The sequence below is a fragment of the Cervus canadensis genome, chromosome 11 (genome assembly GCF_019320065.1).
Source record: "Cervus canadensis isolate Bull #8, Minnesota chromosome 11, ASM1932006v1, whole genome shotgun sequence".
Classification (NCBI taxonomy): Eukaryota; Metazoa; Chordata; class Mammalia; order Artiodactyla; family Cervidae; genus Cervus; species Cervus canadensis.
Genome location: NC_057396.1, coordinates 44,869,899 through 44,883,396, shown reverse-complemented (window position 1 = coordinate 44,883,396; position 13,498 = coordinate 44,869,899). Strand labels below are relative to the sequence as shown.

General features: G+C 38.5%; 1 protein-coding gene and 1 pseudogene across 1 annotated transcript; one reads left to right on the top strand and one right to left on the bottom strand.

The window, feature by feature from the left end:
* Positions 1-6,857: 6,857 nt before the first annotated feature.
* Positions 6,858-7,814, top strand: LOC122450286 (olfactory receptor 51H1-like). Its single transcript, XM_043482535.1, has one exon. The coding sequence runs from the start codon at positions 6,858-6,860 to the stop codon at positions 7,812-7,814; it is 957 nt and encodes a 318-aa protein (XP_043338470.1).
* A 3,970-nt stretch (positions 7,815-11,784) lies between these two features.
* LOC122449290 lies at positions 11,785-12,728 on the bottom strand (annotated as a pseudogene).
* Positions 12,729-13,498: the final 770 nt, after the last annotated feature.

Here is a 13,498-nt window from a genome sequence, read left to right as displayed (position 1 = left end):
GAACTCTTGGCAATGGCCTTACTATGTCCATCTTAGTAAACATAACTCATGCTACACAATTGATCAAATGTAAAAACTATGCTTTGTCCTTGATTGTTAAAATCCATGTCCTCTCATTTCAAGGTCCAGAGTACTTTAACTTATTCACTTCCACTGCTTACCTCTGTCAGCATTCCTCTTCTATTATATTAGCCACTTCAGTTCAGTTCAGTTCAGTCACTCAGTCATGTCCAACTCTTTGCCACCCCATGGACTGCAGCACGCCAGGCCTCCCTGTTCATCACCAACTCCCAGAGATTACTCAAACTCATGTCCATTGAGTCGGTGATGCCATCCAACCATCTCATCTTCTGTTGTCCCCTTCTCCTCCTACCTTCAACCTTTCCCAGCATCAGGGTTTCCAATGAGTCAGCTCTTCGCATCAGGTTGCCAAAGTATTGGAGCTTCAGCTTCAACATCAGTCCTTCCAATGAACATTCAGGACTGATTTCCTTTGGATGGACTTTTTGGATCTCCTTGCAGTCCAAGGGACTTTCAAGAGTCTTCTCCAACACCACAGTTCAAAAGCATCAATTCTTTGGTGCTCAGTTTTCTTTATAATCCGACTTTCATATCCATAAATGACTACTGGAAAAAAACATAGCCTTGACTAGACTTTGTTGGCAAAGTAATGTCTCTGCTTTTTAATATGCTGTCTAGGTTGGTCATGACTTTTCTTTCAAGGAGTAAGCGTCTTTTTATTTCATGGCTGCAGTCACCATCTGCAGTGATTTTGGAGCCCCCAAATATAAAGGCTATCACTGTTTCCACTGTTTCTCCATCTATTTGCCACGAAGTGATGGACTGGATGCCATGATCTTAGTTTTCTGAATGTTGAGCTTTAAGCCAACTTTTTCACTTATCTCTTTCACTTTCATCAAGAGACTCTTTAATTCTTCTTCACTTTCTGCCATAAGGGTGGTATCATCTGCATATCTGAGGTTATTGATATTTCTCCTGCAACCTTGATTCCAGTTTGTGCTTCCTCCAGCTCAGCATTTCTCATGATGTACTCTGCATATAAGTTCAATAAGCAGGGTGACAATATGCAGCCTTGATGTACTCCTTTTCCTGTTTGGAACCAGCCTGTTGTTCCATGTCCAGTTCAACTGTTGCTTCCTGACCTGCATACAGATTTCTCAAGAGGCAGGTCAGGTGGTCTGGTATTCCCATCTCTTTCAGAATTTTCCACAGTTTATTGTGATCTACACAGTTAAAGACTTTGGCATAGTCAATAAAGCAGAAATAGATGTTTTTCTGGAACTCTCTTGCTTTTTCGAGGATCCAGCAGATGTTGGCAATTTGATCTCTGATTCTTCTGCTTTTTCTAAAACCAACTTGAACATCTGGAAGTTCACGGTTCACATATTGTTGAAGCCTGGTTTAGAGAATTTTGAGCATTATTTTACTAGCATGTGAGATGAATGCAATTGTGTGGTAGTTTGAGCATTCTTTGTCATTGCCTTTCTTAAGGATTGGAATGAAAACTGACCTTTTCCATTCCTGTGGCCACTCCTGAGTTTTCCAAATTTGCTGGCATATTGAGTGCAGAATTTTCACAGCATCATCTTTTAGGATTTGAATTAACTCAACTGGAATTCCATCACCTCCACTAGCTTTGTTCATAGTGATGCTTCCTAAGGCCCACTTGACTTCACATTCCAGGATGTCTGGCTCTAGATGAGTGATTACACCATTGTGATTATCTGGGCCGTGAAGATCATTTTTGTACAGTTATTCTGTGTGCCACCTCTTCCTAATATATTCTGCTTCTGATAGGTTCATACCATTTCTCTTCTTTATTGAGCCCATCTTTGCATGAAATATTCCCTTGGTATCTCTAATTTTCTTGAAGAGATCTCGTGTTTCCTATTCTATTGTTTTCTTCTTTTTCTTTGCATTATTTATTTTCCTCTATTTATTTGCCTCTTAACTAGTCTCATTTCTTCCATTTTATATCTTTCCCGCAAATCAATTTTCCTTAGAGCCTTGAATTCTTAAAGACACAGGCAAGTCAGTTCACTTCTGTGTTAAAAATGTATTAATTGCTTCTTATGTATCTCTGAAGAAAATGGAAGCCGTTGTCATTACTTATCAGATTCTTCTTTCTTGTGTATGGAAAACAGGAGGAGGATTATACATGTGATTTTGCCCAGGCTCTCCTTTCTGTCCATCTATGTGCTCTCAAGCTCAAATCCCCTAGATTGCCTCTTACACCGTTTACTAGTTTACTAGTTTACACCGTTTACTCATTTCCACTCTCGTTCCCAAATTACATTCTTTCCTTCTTCCTTTTTGTATAAAGTAATCCAAGACCCTTTCTTACCACTCTATTCAAATACGCTCTTCTGCTTATCTAAACATCCAAACACATCTCATCTCACATAACTGCATTGCTTTATACAAATTTTTTCCCTAAAAAATTCATTACTTTTCCACCTCACTCAAATTCCCTATCTCCAACTGCTGCTGCTAAGTCACTTCAGTCGTGTCCGACTCTGTGCGATCCCATAGATGGCAGCCCACCAGGCTCCCCGCTCCCTGGGATTCTCCAGGCAAGAACACTGGAGCGGGTTGCCATTTCCTTCTCCAATGCATGAAAGTGAAAAGTGAAAGTGAAGTCACTCAGTCGTGTCTGACTCTTTGCGACCCCATACAGGTCTGCAGATTTTGCCCAGGCTCCTTTCTGTCCATGGGATGTGCTCTCAAGATCCCCTAGATTGGGGTGCCATTGCCTTCTCTGATTAATCCAAACTACCCATAGCCATTGTCTCCAACTGCTGCTGCTGCTGCTGCTAAGTCACTTCAATCGTGTCCGACTCTGTGCGATCCCATAGATGGCAGCCCACCAGGCTCCCCGCTCCCTGGGATTCTCCAGGCAAGAACACTGGAGCGGGTTGCCATTTCCTTCTCCAATGCATGAAAGTGAAAAGTGAAAGTGAAGTCACTCAGTCGTGTCCGACTCTTTGCGACCCCATGGTCTGCAGCCTACCAGGCTCCTCCGTCCATGGGATTTTCCAGGTAAGAGGACTGGAGTGGGGTGCCATTGTCTTCTCTGATTTCCAACTACCCATAGCCAGTCTCTTTCCCTGAGCCACAGTTACCCACTTCTTTCCATCGACAAAGTGATAGCTATTTTGCCTTCCAGCTTTGCCTTTCTGCCCCATAACAGACTTATTCCTGTCTGTAGCCCACATCTGTTTATTCATCATTTAAACAACTTTCACTGCTTTGCTTTTTTGCCCATATTTAAAGTGCTCAAGTTGGAGATAGTGTTTTCTAAGGGCTATAAAACGTTTCCAGCTTATACATCTGTGATGATAGAAGCTTTTCATTTTTCCTGGTTATATGGGGTCCCTGGAAGCTTAAGGGAATCAGAGCCAGTGATGGTACATGAAGGAGTAAGGACCTGTGGGCCTAAGGGATAGATGTTGTTTAGGATGAGATAGCAGGAATTTCCACAGGAACAGAGAAAGCTCAAGGGAGGCACAAGTGGACAAATGCAGGGAAACTCTGACTCTACCTCTGACGGCTGCTGAATTTAGATACACAATGGGAGGTAGAAGGGTTCCAACTGAAAACTCCTTGGTGGAATAAAAGAACTATGGATAGTAAGACTACACAATAAAATAAAGGGACTACAGGACTAAAGTAGATATTAGAACTGGTCAGCTTCTAATACCTGGCCTCTATGGGATCTTCCCTAGATGAGCAGGTGAATCACAAATAGATATGTTCTTAGAGGGACTAAAATAGGCATCAGTAACCTCAAATTCTGATTTTATTTGAGAGATATGAGATTATTAGTGCCAATAACCATCTGCCAGAAGTGTATACAAATCCTGTAAACTTGTGTAACATTACATGACATTATCCTAGGCTTCAATTATTTCTAGTTTAAATTTACAGAAAATATTTGATTGTAGCAGAACCGAGCAGAAAAGGAAACACAGATATCTAATATAAGACTAATATTAAAAAATAATAACACAAGAATAAACATTGAGGATTCAAAAATATAATTTTTAGATAGGCTTTAAAATAACTGTTAATAAACATATTCAAGAAAATAGAAAGCAAGATTTAAATATTCATGAAGAAATTGGAATTTGCTTAAATTTTCAAATGAAAATTGTATAATTGAAGAAAGATAATTATAATTGAAGACAAAATGTTCTTTTTCACAAGCATTAGGTACTGTTACTTAACTCTAATTTCTTGAAAACTTTAGTGGTATAAGTATATGTTTATTAGTAATTTTTTGTCAAATGGATATTAAAATAAACATATTTGAATCCTTTTTTGGAAACAAAACAAATATACATAAATTAGTTACAATTATATATATAGTTAGCTATATATTATAATTATTAATCAATACATATATGGACTGTAGCCCACCAGGCTCCTCTGTCATGGGATTCTCCAGGCAAGAAGACTGGAGTGGGTTGCCATGCCCTCCTCCAGGGGATCTTCCCGACTCAGGGATAGAACCCAGATCTCTTACATCTCCTGCATTTGCAGGTGAGTTCTTTACCACTAGCACCACCTGAGAAGCCCATAACTAGCTACAATTATATATATTATTATTATACAATAATATATTATATAATTCCTTACATATATATAAATATATAAGTAATATACATAACAGAATGTGGTCCACTGGAGAAGGGAATGGAAAACAACTTCAGTATTCTTGCCTTGAGAACCCCATGAATAGTATGAAAAGGCAAAAAGATAGGACACTGAAAGATGAACTCCCCAGGTCAGTAGGTGCCCAGTATGCTACTGGAGATCAGTGGAGAAATAACTCCAGAAAGAATGAAGGGATGGAGCCAAAGCAAAAACAACACCCAGTTGTGGATGGGACTGGTGATGGAAGCAGGGTTCGATGCTGTAAAGAGCAATATTGCATAGTGAAGGGTTGTTGCTTAACCACGCAAAGACGCCAGGATTCTTGTCCTCTGGAGGAGAAGAATTCAATCCAGGGCCAGAGACGAGGCTTGATCACTCAGAGTTTTTGTGTAATAAAGTTTTATTAAAGTATAAAGGAGATAGAGAAAGCTTCTGACATAGGCATCAGAAGGGGGCAGAAAGAGTAGTCCCTTGCTAGTGTTAGCCATGGAGTTATTTACTCTCTAATTAGTTATTACAGTGAATCAAAAGAATGTCTGGAGGTTGTAAAGACCTCACTAGACTTACTCCCATAATTTACACCTTAAGATAACAGGATTAGCCAGAAGGTTTTTTCCAGAGACTGTCCTCAAGCAAGATACATTATTGTATATAATCCTAAGGAATGTAGAGGGACAAAAAAAGTTTGTCTTTTCTTCCTGTTGAGAATTCCAGACCCCTCTCTCTTTGGGGACGCCTGGACTTCTTATCAACCTGCCTAGGAAATGACTCTCTCACTTCCAATGAACATCCAGGACTGATCTCCTTTAGGGTGGACTGGTTGGATCTCCTTGCAGTCCAAAGAAATCTCAAGAGTCTTCTCCAACACCACAGTTCAAAAGCATCAATTCTTTGGTGCTCAGCTTTCTTCACCATCCAACTCTAATATCCATACATGATTACTAGAAAAACCAGAGCCTTGACTAGATGGACCTTTGTTGGCAAAGTAATGTCTCTGCTTTTAAATATGCTACCTAGGTTGGACCACTAAGAAGGAATCAAATAGCTGAATGTATAAAACAAAATATCCTGATACCCATCCCAGATATTAATCAATTTCTAGTAATGGAGATCAAGTTATTTCACAAACTACAGTGACATTTCCTTTTTAAATGACTGAAAGGAAAGAACTAGGCAAGATATCCCTAAAGAGATACATTTTAATGAACTACAATTTGATGAGTTTTAAATAACATGTTCTGGTGTGCTGTGATTCATGGGGTCACAAAGAGTCAGACATGACTGAGTGACTGAACTGAACTGAAATGAAATAACATGTAAAATCATGTGATTAGTACATCAGCCATGATATGGAACATTTTGATATTCCAAAAAGTTGTTTCCTGCCTATTTGTTCTCAGTCTCTTTATACTCCCTTTTCATCTCTGAAATCTCTGATCAACTATCACTGATTTTGGCTTTTCTAAAATTTCTTACAAATAAGATCATACAGTATGTGGTGTTTTGCATTTGCCTTCTTTCAGAGAGCACAAATGACCCATTCAAGCTATTACCTCTATCAAAAATTATTTCCTTTTCAAATTAAAGCTTATGGATCTTTGCAATTTGTTCATCCATTCAACACTGGGTGTATGTTTGGTTTCTTTCCTTTTTTTTTTTTTTGCTATCATGAATAAAACTTATTTGACTATTTACAAGTCTTTGTATGGATATGTGTTTTTATTTCTCTTGGGCAAATTCTTAGAAGTGAAATTGCTGGGTAGTGTTAAATGTTTGATAAGCATGCGTGTGACTTTATGTGGAACTGCCAAGCTGATATCCAAAGAGGCTCTGCACCATTTGTATCCCATCAGAATTCCAGTTGTTCCATATGCTCACCAACACAGTAGTTTCAGGTATTTTTAATTTTAGCCATTCTAATGGCATCTTATTGCACTTCTCATTTACATTTTCCAAATAAAGATGTTGAATATTTTTTCATGTGCTTAGTTGCCATTCATAATATCAAGAGGAATAATTTTGAAGTTACAAATATAAACTCAATTTTGAGTTCTTCATATCTTAATTTTGTAACTCTGTGTATAGGTAATCAGTTTGCTTTTAATCAGATTTCCTGACACGCAATCTCTCTTTTATAGGGTGAGAAGCGTCTTGGACTTCAGTCTTACCTACACCTTTCCATGTGGTCTTTTAATCACACTGCTTCTAATTCGCCCACCTTCTCCTTCATTGGTATTCCTGGTCTGGAGGCTGCCCAAATATGGATCTCCATTCCCTTCTGCCTCCTGTACCTCCTAGCCCTTGTGGGAAATGCTCTTCTGCTTATCCTGGTTAAAGCAGAACAGAATCTTCATGAACCTCAGTTCTATTTCTTGGCCATGCTGACCCTTACTGACCTAGGCCTTTCATTGTCTACAATGCCTAGTGTCTTGGCTATCTTCTGGTTCAATGTCCACTACATTGGCCTGGACGCCTGCTTAACCCAAATGTTCTTCATCCACGCCCTCTCCTCAGTAGAATCAGGTGTCCTGGTAGCCATGGCTTTTGACCGCCTGGTAGCTGTCTGTGCTCCACTGAACTACACCAGGCTCCTGACCCACTCTACCGTCGCCTGCCTTGGTGGAGCTGCTGTCATACGCGGTGCCATCCTGGTGGGCCCTCTGCCTTTCCTCCTCAGGACCTTCCCTTTCTGTGGGGCCAATAGCCTCTCACACTCTTACTGCTACCTCCCTGATATGCTGAACCTGGCCTGTGGAGACGCCACTTTTAGCGGTGTCTATGGATTGGTCTTTGTACTCTTCACATTTGCAGTAGATGTTGTCTTCATCTTAGCTTCGTACATGAAGATCTTGGCCACTGTTATAAAGCTGGAGAATCAAGACAGAAACTGGAAATCACTGCATACCTGTGCCTGTCACCTATGCACAGTATTTGTGTTTTATCTGCCCCTCATCAGCTTGGCGGTGCTGTATCGCTACACTCAGAACACTTCCCCAATTCTGTTTACCAGCATGAGTAATGCCTACCTCCTCATGACACCACTGCTCAACCCTCTTGTCTACAGCCTCAAATCCAGGCAGATCCAGGCTGCTCTGTGCAAGCAATTTTGGGTGCAACGTGTTATTGCTGGAGAGTGAGATTTTTCTCTATATCAGAAGAGACAGCCAATTTACAAAGTGCTGTTCAGGATCTGCTATGTGCCAAATAGTATGTTAGTCACCATGAATTCAAAAATAAAAAGACTCAGGCCTTTCCCTCTAGCTAATCTAAGTATGGAGGGAAAGAGAAGCAGAGGGCTTAAATAAATAGTCACAACTGATCATGAGTGATGACTGTTTGGTAGTGGTAAGGAGAAAGGGCAATAGAAACTCAAGTTCAGTGTTTTTGCTGTATGAATTGGATGAAATCACGTATTCACAACTGCTAAATTGAAGTGTATGATGCTTGATTTTAAAAGATCAAAGAAGGGCTGATTTTACTGAGAAAACAAAGTTTCACCTGATTCTTAATTGCCCATGTTGTTTAAGTTGAAGCATTATACAATTTTAAATTGGTGATAGATTTATGACTATATGCTTAATATTTTTGACTATTTCTTAAGGTTGGAGTACTAGTTGATATCTCAATCTGATGGTTTTTAACAAAAAATAAAGGAGCTGTATGAAAAGAAATATTATATAAGAATGTGAGAAATGGTTATTCTTACTCATTCTGCTACTTCATTCAGAATTCATACTTTATTTGGATTTTGTTTGGTTTCCCACTCCATACTGAGATTATATAGGGTTACATTTTGGCTTCTGAAACAAGGATGCAAGTCCTTTCTCTAACTTTCTAAGAGGAAAAATGAATTATTCTCTTGGGGTCAACTCTTGAGGTTCAGCTCAGTTCAGTTCAGTCGCTCAGTCGTGTCTGACTCTCCGACCCCATGAATCGCAGCACACCAGGCCTCCCTGTCCATCACCAACTCCTGGAGCTTACACAACTCATGTCCATAGAGTCGGTGATGTCATCCAGCCATCTCATCCTCTGTTGTCCCCTTCTCCTGCCCCCAATCCCTCCCAGCCTCAGGGTTTTTCCAATGAGTCAACTCTTCACATGAGGTGGCCAAAGTATTGGAGTTTCAGCTTCAGCATCAGTCCTTCCGATGAACACCCAGGACTGATCTCCTTCATAAACAAATGAAGACTTGTCTTGCTGAATTAGCTTAGGAAACAAATAAAAGACTTAATTGTCAGCGGCAATGAACAAACATACAATAGCTTTAGCAAGAATTTCAAACTAATTTATGGAAGTTCTAAGTAAATTTCAAAATGATCTCTAAAGTTATCAAAATATTTTTCACATTTGTCTAGCATATTTAGTAAGGCATCAGAGTCATATAGAAGGCAAAACTATAATATTCATATAGCTTCCATTCTATTAATGAAAATCATGGAACAACAGCAGACCATGCACCTAAATATAATTAGTGACTTGGAGACTCGGTTTAAATTATGTAAACTTGGAGGAAAGTGAGCCAGTGAAGACTGGGTTTATTAGAAACTTCGGCCTGCAAGACTGAAAAAGATCACGAAAAGACAGACCATGAAAGCTTAATATCTATCTCAATTTCAAAAGCATTCATCTAGCTGAAATCTGTTATATATTAACAGAATAGATGTAGTAAAATATATATAAATGTATAATCTTTGATCTTACTGAGAGGTCATTTGAGAAATATCATGAGTACCCTCAAAACATAAAATGAAATTCTGATTCTTAGTATGTTTCTACAAGTTTTAAAATTTAATTTAATATTTTTCTTTATTGAGTCTTTCCACTCAAAAGCATTTTAACTCTGACAGTTTTAAGTATGATGATAGGGAAATGGCGATCATTTTTCAGCATTGTTCCATTTTTTGAAGACTGCAGATAAATTTCCTTTGAGGAACTCCTTACCTCTCTGTACTGCTTCAGTGACACCAATAATAACAATATTCTAATAAATCCCTCTCCTGACCTTTCAACCACAGAGATTAAAAACTGAAGAAAAAAATTCTTCCCCTTTACATAGTATGGAATAAAGAGTTTAAGATTACCATTTCTACTGGACAGTGGAAGGACACAAAACCATTTACAGAACATCTTCCCCAGTTATGTAATTATCTACATTAGGGGGAAAGAATGGGTGTAAAACAAGATAAAAGCAGATATGAGGGATTGCTTCAGAAAGAAAAAGGGACATAATGACATTGAGTGCTAAAGCTTGGGTCCCTAAGATCCTTTAATTTAATATGTGCCCCATTCTGGTATCTCAGTTTACTTATAAATTGCTTTATGTGTAAGTTAAATGATTAAGCAATTAATGGTATGTTCTGTCTTAATGGCATGTTGTTGCCTTAAAGTACGACAATTTTATTCCTGAGTTGCCTCACTCACTATGTACTAATAATCTAAATGAGAGCATTTTGTCTCATTCATTTGTCTCCTAATGTATGGCATATAGTGGATGCCAAGAATAGCTATGTAAAAATACAAAATAAAGGGGAACATGAGAGAGTATAAGAAACAAAGGACAGAAGGTGATAAGTAAAAACAGTTATACATGACTATTGAATCAATAGATTCATGAATTAATGTCCACATAGCTAATTAAAAGTGAATGGAATAATAATATATGGATCTACTCTGTGATAGTTAATTTTCAAGCATTATTAGCATAAATAAATAACTTAATGCCTATCTTTAATTTGAGGTGACAATACTGAGCAGATAAATATATGATATACATAGGTATAAAACAGGCAACTTGGTCTGAATTCTTGTAAACATTTACAAATACATACTTTTTTATATTTCACCATATGAAACATATATTAAAATGAACCTGTAAATGTGTCTTTGAACTTCAGAGCAACTGTATTATTTTCTGGTCATCTTTGATATCACCATCTGAGCAATAAAGACTTTATTCTTTTATATTTATCTTTAAATCCTGGCTTGACCCTTGTCCTTATCATATTTTTAGCTTGTAATATAATGGTTAATAGTTATTGAACATTTATTATATCCCAGACATTGTGGCAAGCATATTAAATAAGTTATGTGTAGCATAGCACATTTCTTCTGGCAATGTTCTTAGAAGATAGATACCAGTATCAACTCCTTTTCCATTGAGGCACATTAATGGTCATTCACCATGTTCCCTGGATATATAGCAGTAAATTACAGAGTCCTGATTTTCCTTTAACTGATACATACCTATCCTCAAATTAATGTGAAATCCAATTTAATACAACCTGAAAAAATTAAGTATGATTACATAGATGGTAAATTTTAGGTACAGAAGCTTTGTTATATTTTTGCTTTAATCTCTTGTTGTATTTTTGTATCAGATGAAGTTTATATTAATGTGGTTTCAAGAAAAATCATAAAATAGATTTCAATAAAAAAATATAAAAATAAAGCCTCTTGTCTCCCATTTGGACTATTTCCCTTTATAATATCTCAAACCCACCAAAGATAATAACTCTCTGTATAATAATATGAATATCTTGCTTTTAACCAAATTTGAGCCATATAACTATATATGAGGGATTCTCATACAGAAAATATTTGTCAAACTGTTTGGATTGAAATGAGGCTCCAGGATAAGTGATGTGAACTTTAGGGATACATAAATTTAGAGAAACATAAGGTGAAGGTGAAGGAACCTTTAGAAATATATTCCTTGATCTAATATTTAAAACTAAAAGGGAATCTCCTGCTTCCAAAAAGATTGTAGTAAAATTACAAAAAGTGTTAATTACTCAGTTGTGTCTGACTGTGCATGATCCCATGGACTGGAGACTTCTAGGCTCCTCTGTCCATGGAATTCTCCAGGCAAGGATACTGGAGTGGGTTGCCATGCCCTTCTCGAAGGGATTTTCCTGATCCAGGGATTGAACCTGGGTCTCCTGCTTTGCAGGCAGATTCTTTACCATTTTGAGTCACCTACGAAGCAAAATCACACAGAAATATACCAAAGGGAGGACTTCAACACACAAGAGATAAATGTCTATTCCTGTTTCTTTTTACAATATCCCTGACCTTTTGATCATTTACTCAAAATACTTCTAGTCTGTTCTATCTTGTCTTAAATTTAAACAGTCTATATAGTGCACTTCTAATCTGTTTTGTTTTCACACTATAAACCAATGGGTTAAGGACAGGTGTGAGGAAAAGGAAAATATTGGACAAGGTGATGTGGGGCAGAGGGGAGTGGTACCTGCCTATTCTGTGGATCAAGGCTAAGGCAGTAAGTGGGACATAGAAAATGAAGACAGTGAGAATGTGGGAGACACAAGTGTTGAGCACCTTAAGGCATGCTTCCCTGAAGCTATTCCCAGAAGTGTCGTCAAGACTAGAGCATAAGACAGAACAATAAACGTGGAGTCAACTCCAAAGGAGCAGAGTACCAAGACCAGCCCATAGATAACGTTCACACGAATAGACCCGCATGCCAGCTTCATCACATCAGGGTGGAAGCAGAATGAGTAGGATAGAACAATATTCCTACAGAAGGGAAGCTGTTGGAGCAGGATGGGCAAGGGCATCATCAGTGCTGCCCCTCGAGCCACAGCAGCCAGGCCCATCTGAGTAATGCGGGAGGGAGTCAGGACTATGGTGTAGCGTAGTGGGTTGCCTATGGCCATAAAACGGTCAAAAGCCATAGCCAGCAGCATGGCTGACTCCATGGAAGAGAAGGTGTGGATGAAGAACATCTGAGCCTGGCAACCATGGAACTCAATCTCTCGGTGGTTGAAAATAAAGACTTTAAGAACAGTGGGCAGTGTAGATGCTGACATGCCTATGTCAGTGGCGGCTAGCAAGGACAAGAATACATACTGAGGCTCATGAAGGCTGGGAGCCTTGTGTACTATGTGAATGATGATGCTGTTCCCCAGGATGGCGGTCACATACATGATGCTCAATGGGATGGAGATCCAGATATGAGATGCCTCCAGCCCTGGGATTCCTGACAGAAGGAAGAGGGGTGGTTGATGGGGGGTGCTGTTGAGCATAGACATGATGGTGAAACCTGAAAAAAGAGAGTATGTGTGGAAATTCAAACAGTAAGGTTAACTCAGTTTCATTCCATAGTTGAAGAGAGAATTTAGAGGCAGAGGAAGGTAATTTCTGTTGCATGAAGAGAACATTGAATAGGGTTAAATTTAGTTTAGTTCAAAAAGCCTATGTAGTATTTTTAGGTCAGTCATAACTGTTTTTTGAGTATATTTGTTGATGCATTGGTAGCGTCTAAACACTGCCAGATGAACTATACCAAAGGATTTTAAACAGAAAGATCTCACAGAACAAATGAAGATTCACAAATCACATAATTAATTTAGTCACTTTAAAACATGCAATGGGGGACTTTCTTGGTGGTTCAGTGATTAAGACTTTGCCTTCTCACTCAGGAGGTGAAGGTTCAGTCCCTGGTCAAGGTGCTGGGATCCCCCATGCCTTGTGGCAAGACACAAAACAAAACAAAAACAAAACAGAAGCAATACTGTAACAAATTCAATAAAGACTTAAAAAATAGTATGCATCAAAAAATTCTTTTATAAAATAAAATAAAACAAAACAATGTACTGGAAACGAGGGTACAGAAGGGGTTCATTAGCACATTTAAAACACTGTACAAATGGGAAGGAAAGCCTGCAGTACCTGAATGCTGGATCATGCAGTATCCATATATCCTGTCTCTCTGCTGATGGTGTTAGAAAGACGAGGTGAGCTCTGAGCAAGGGAACCCCACAAGTGAAAACTCCTTGGAGCCAACACTCATGCTCACTCT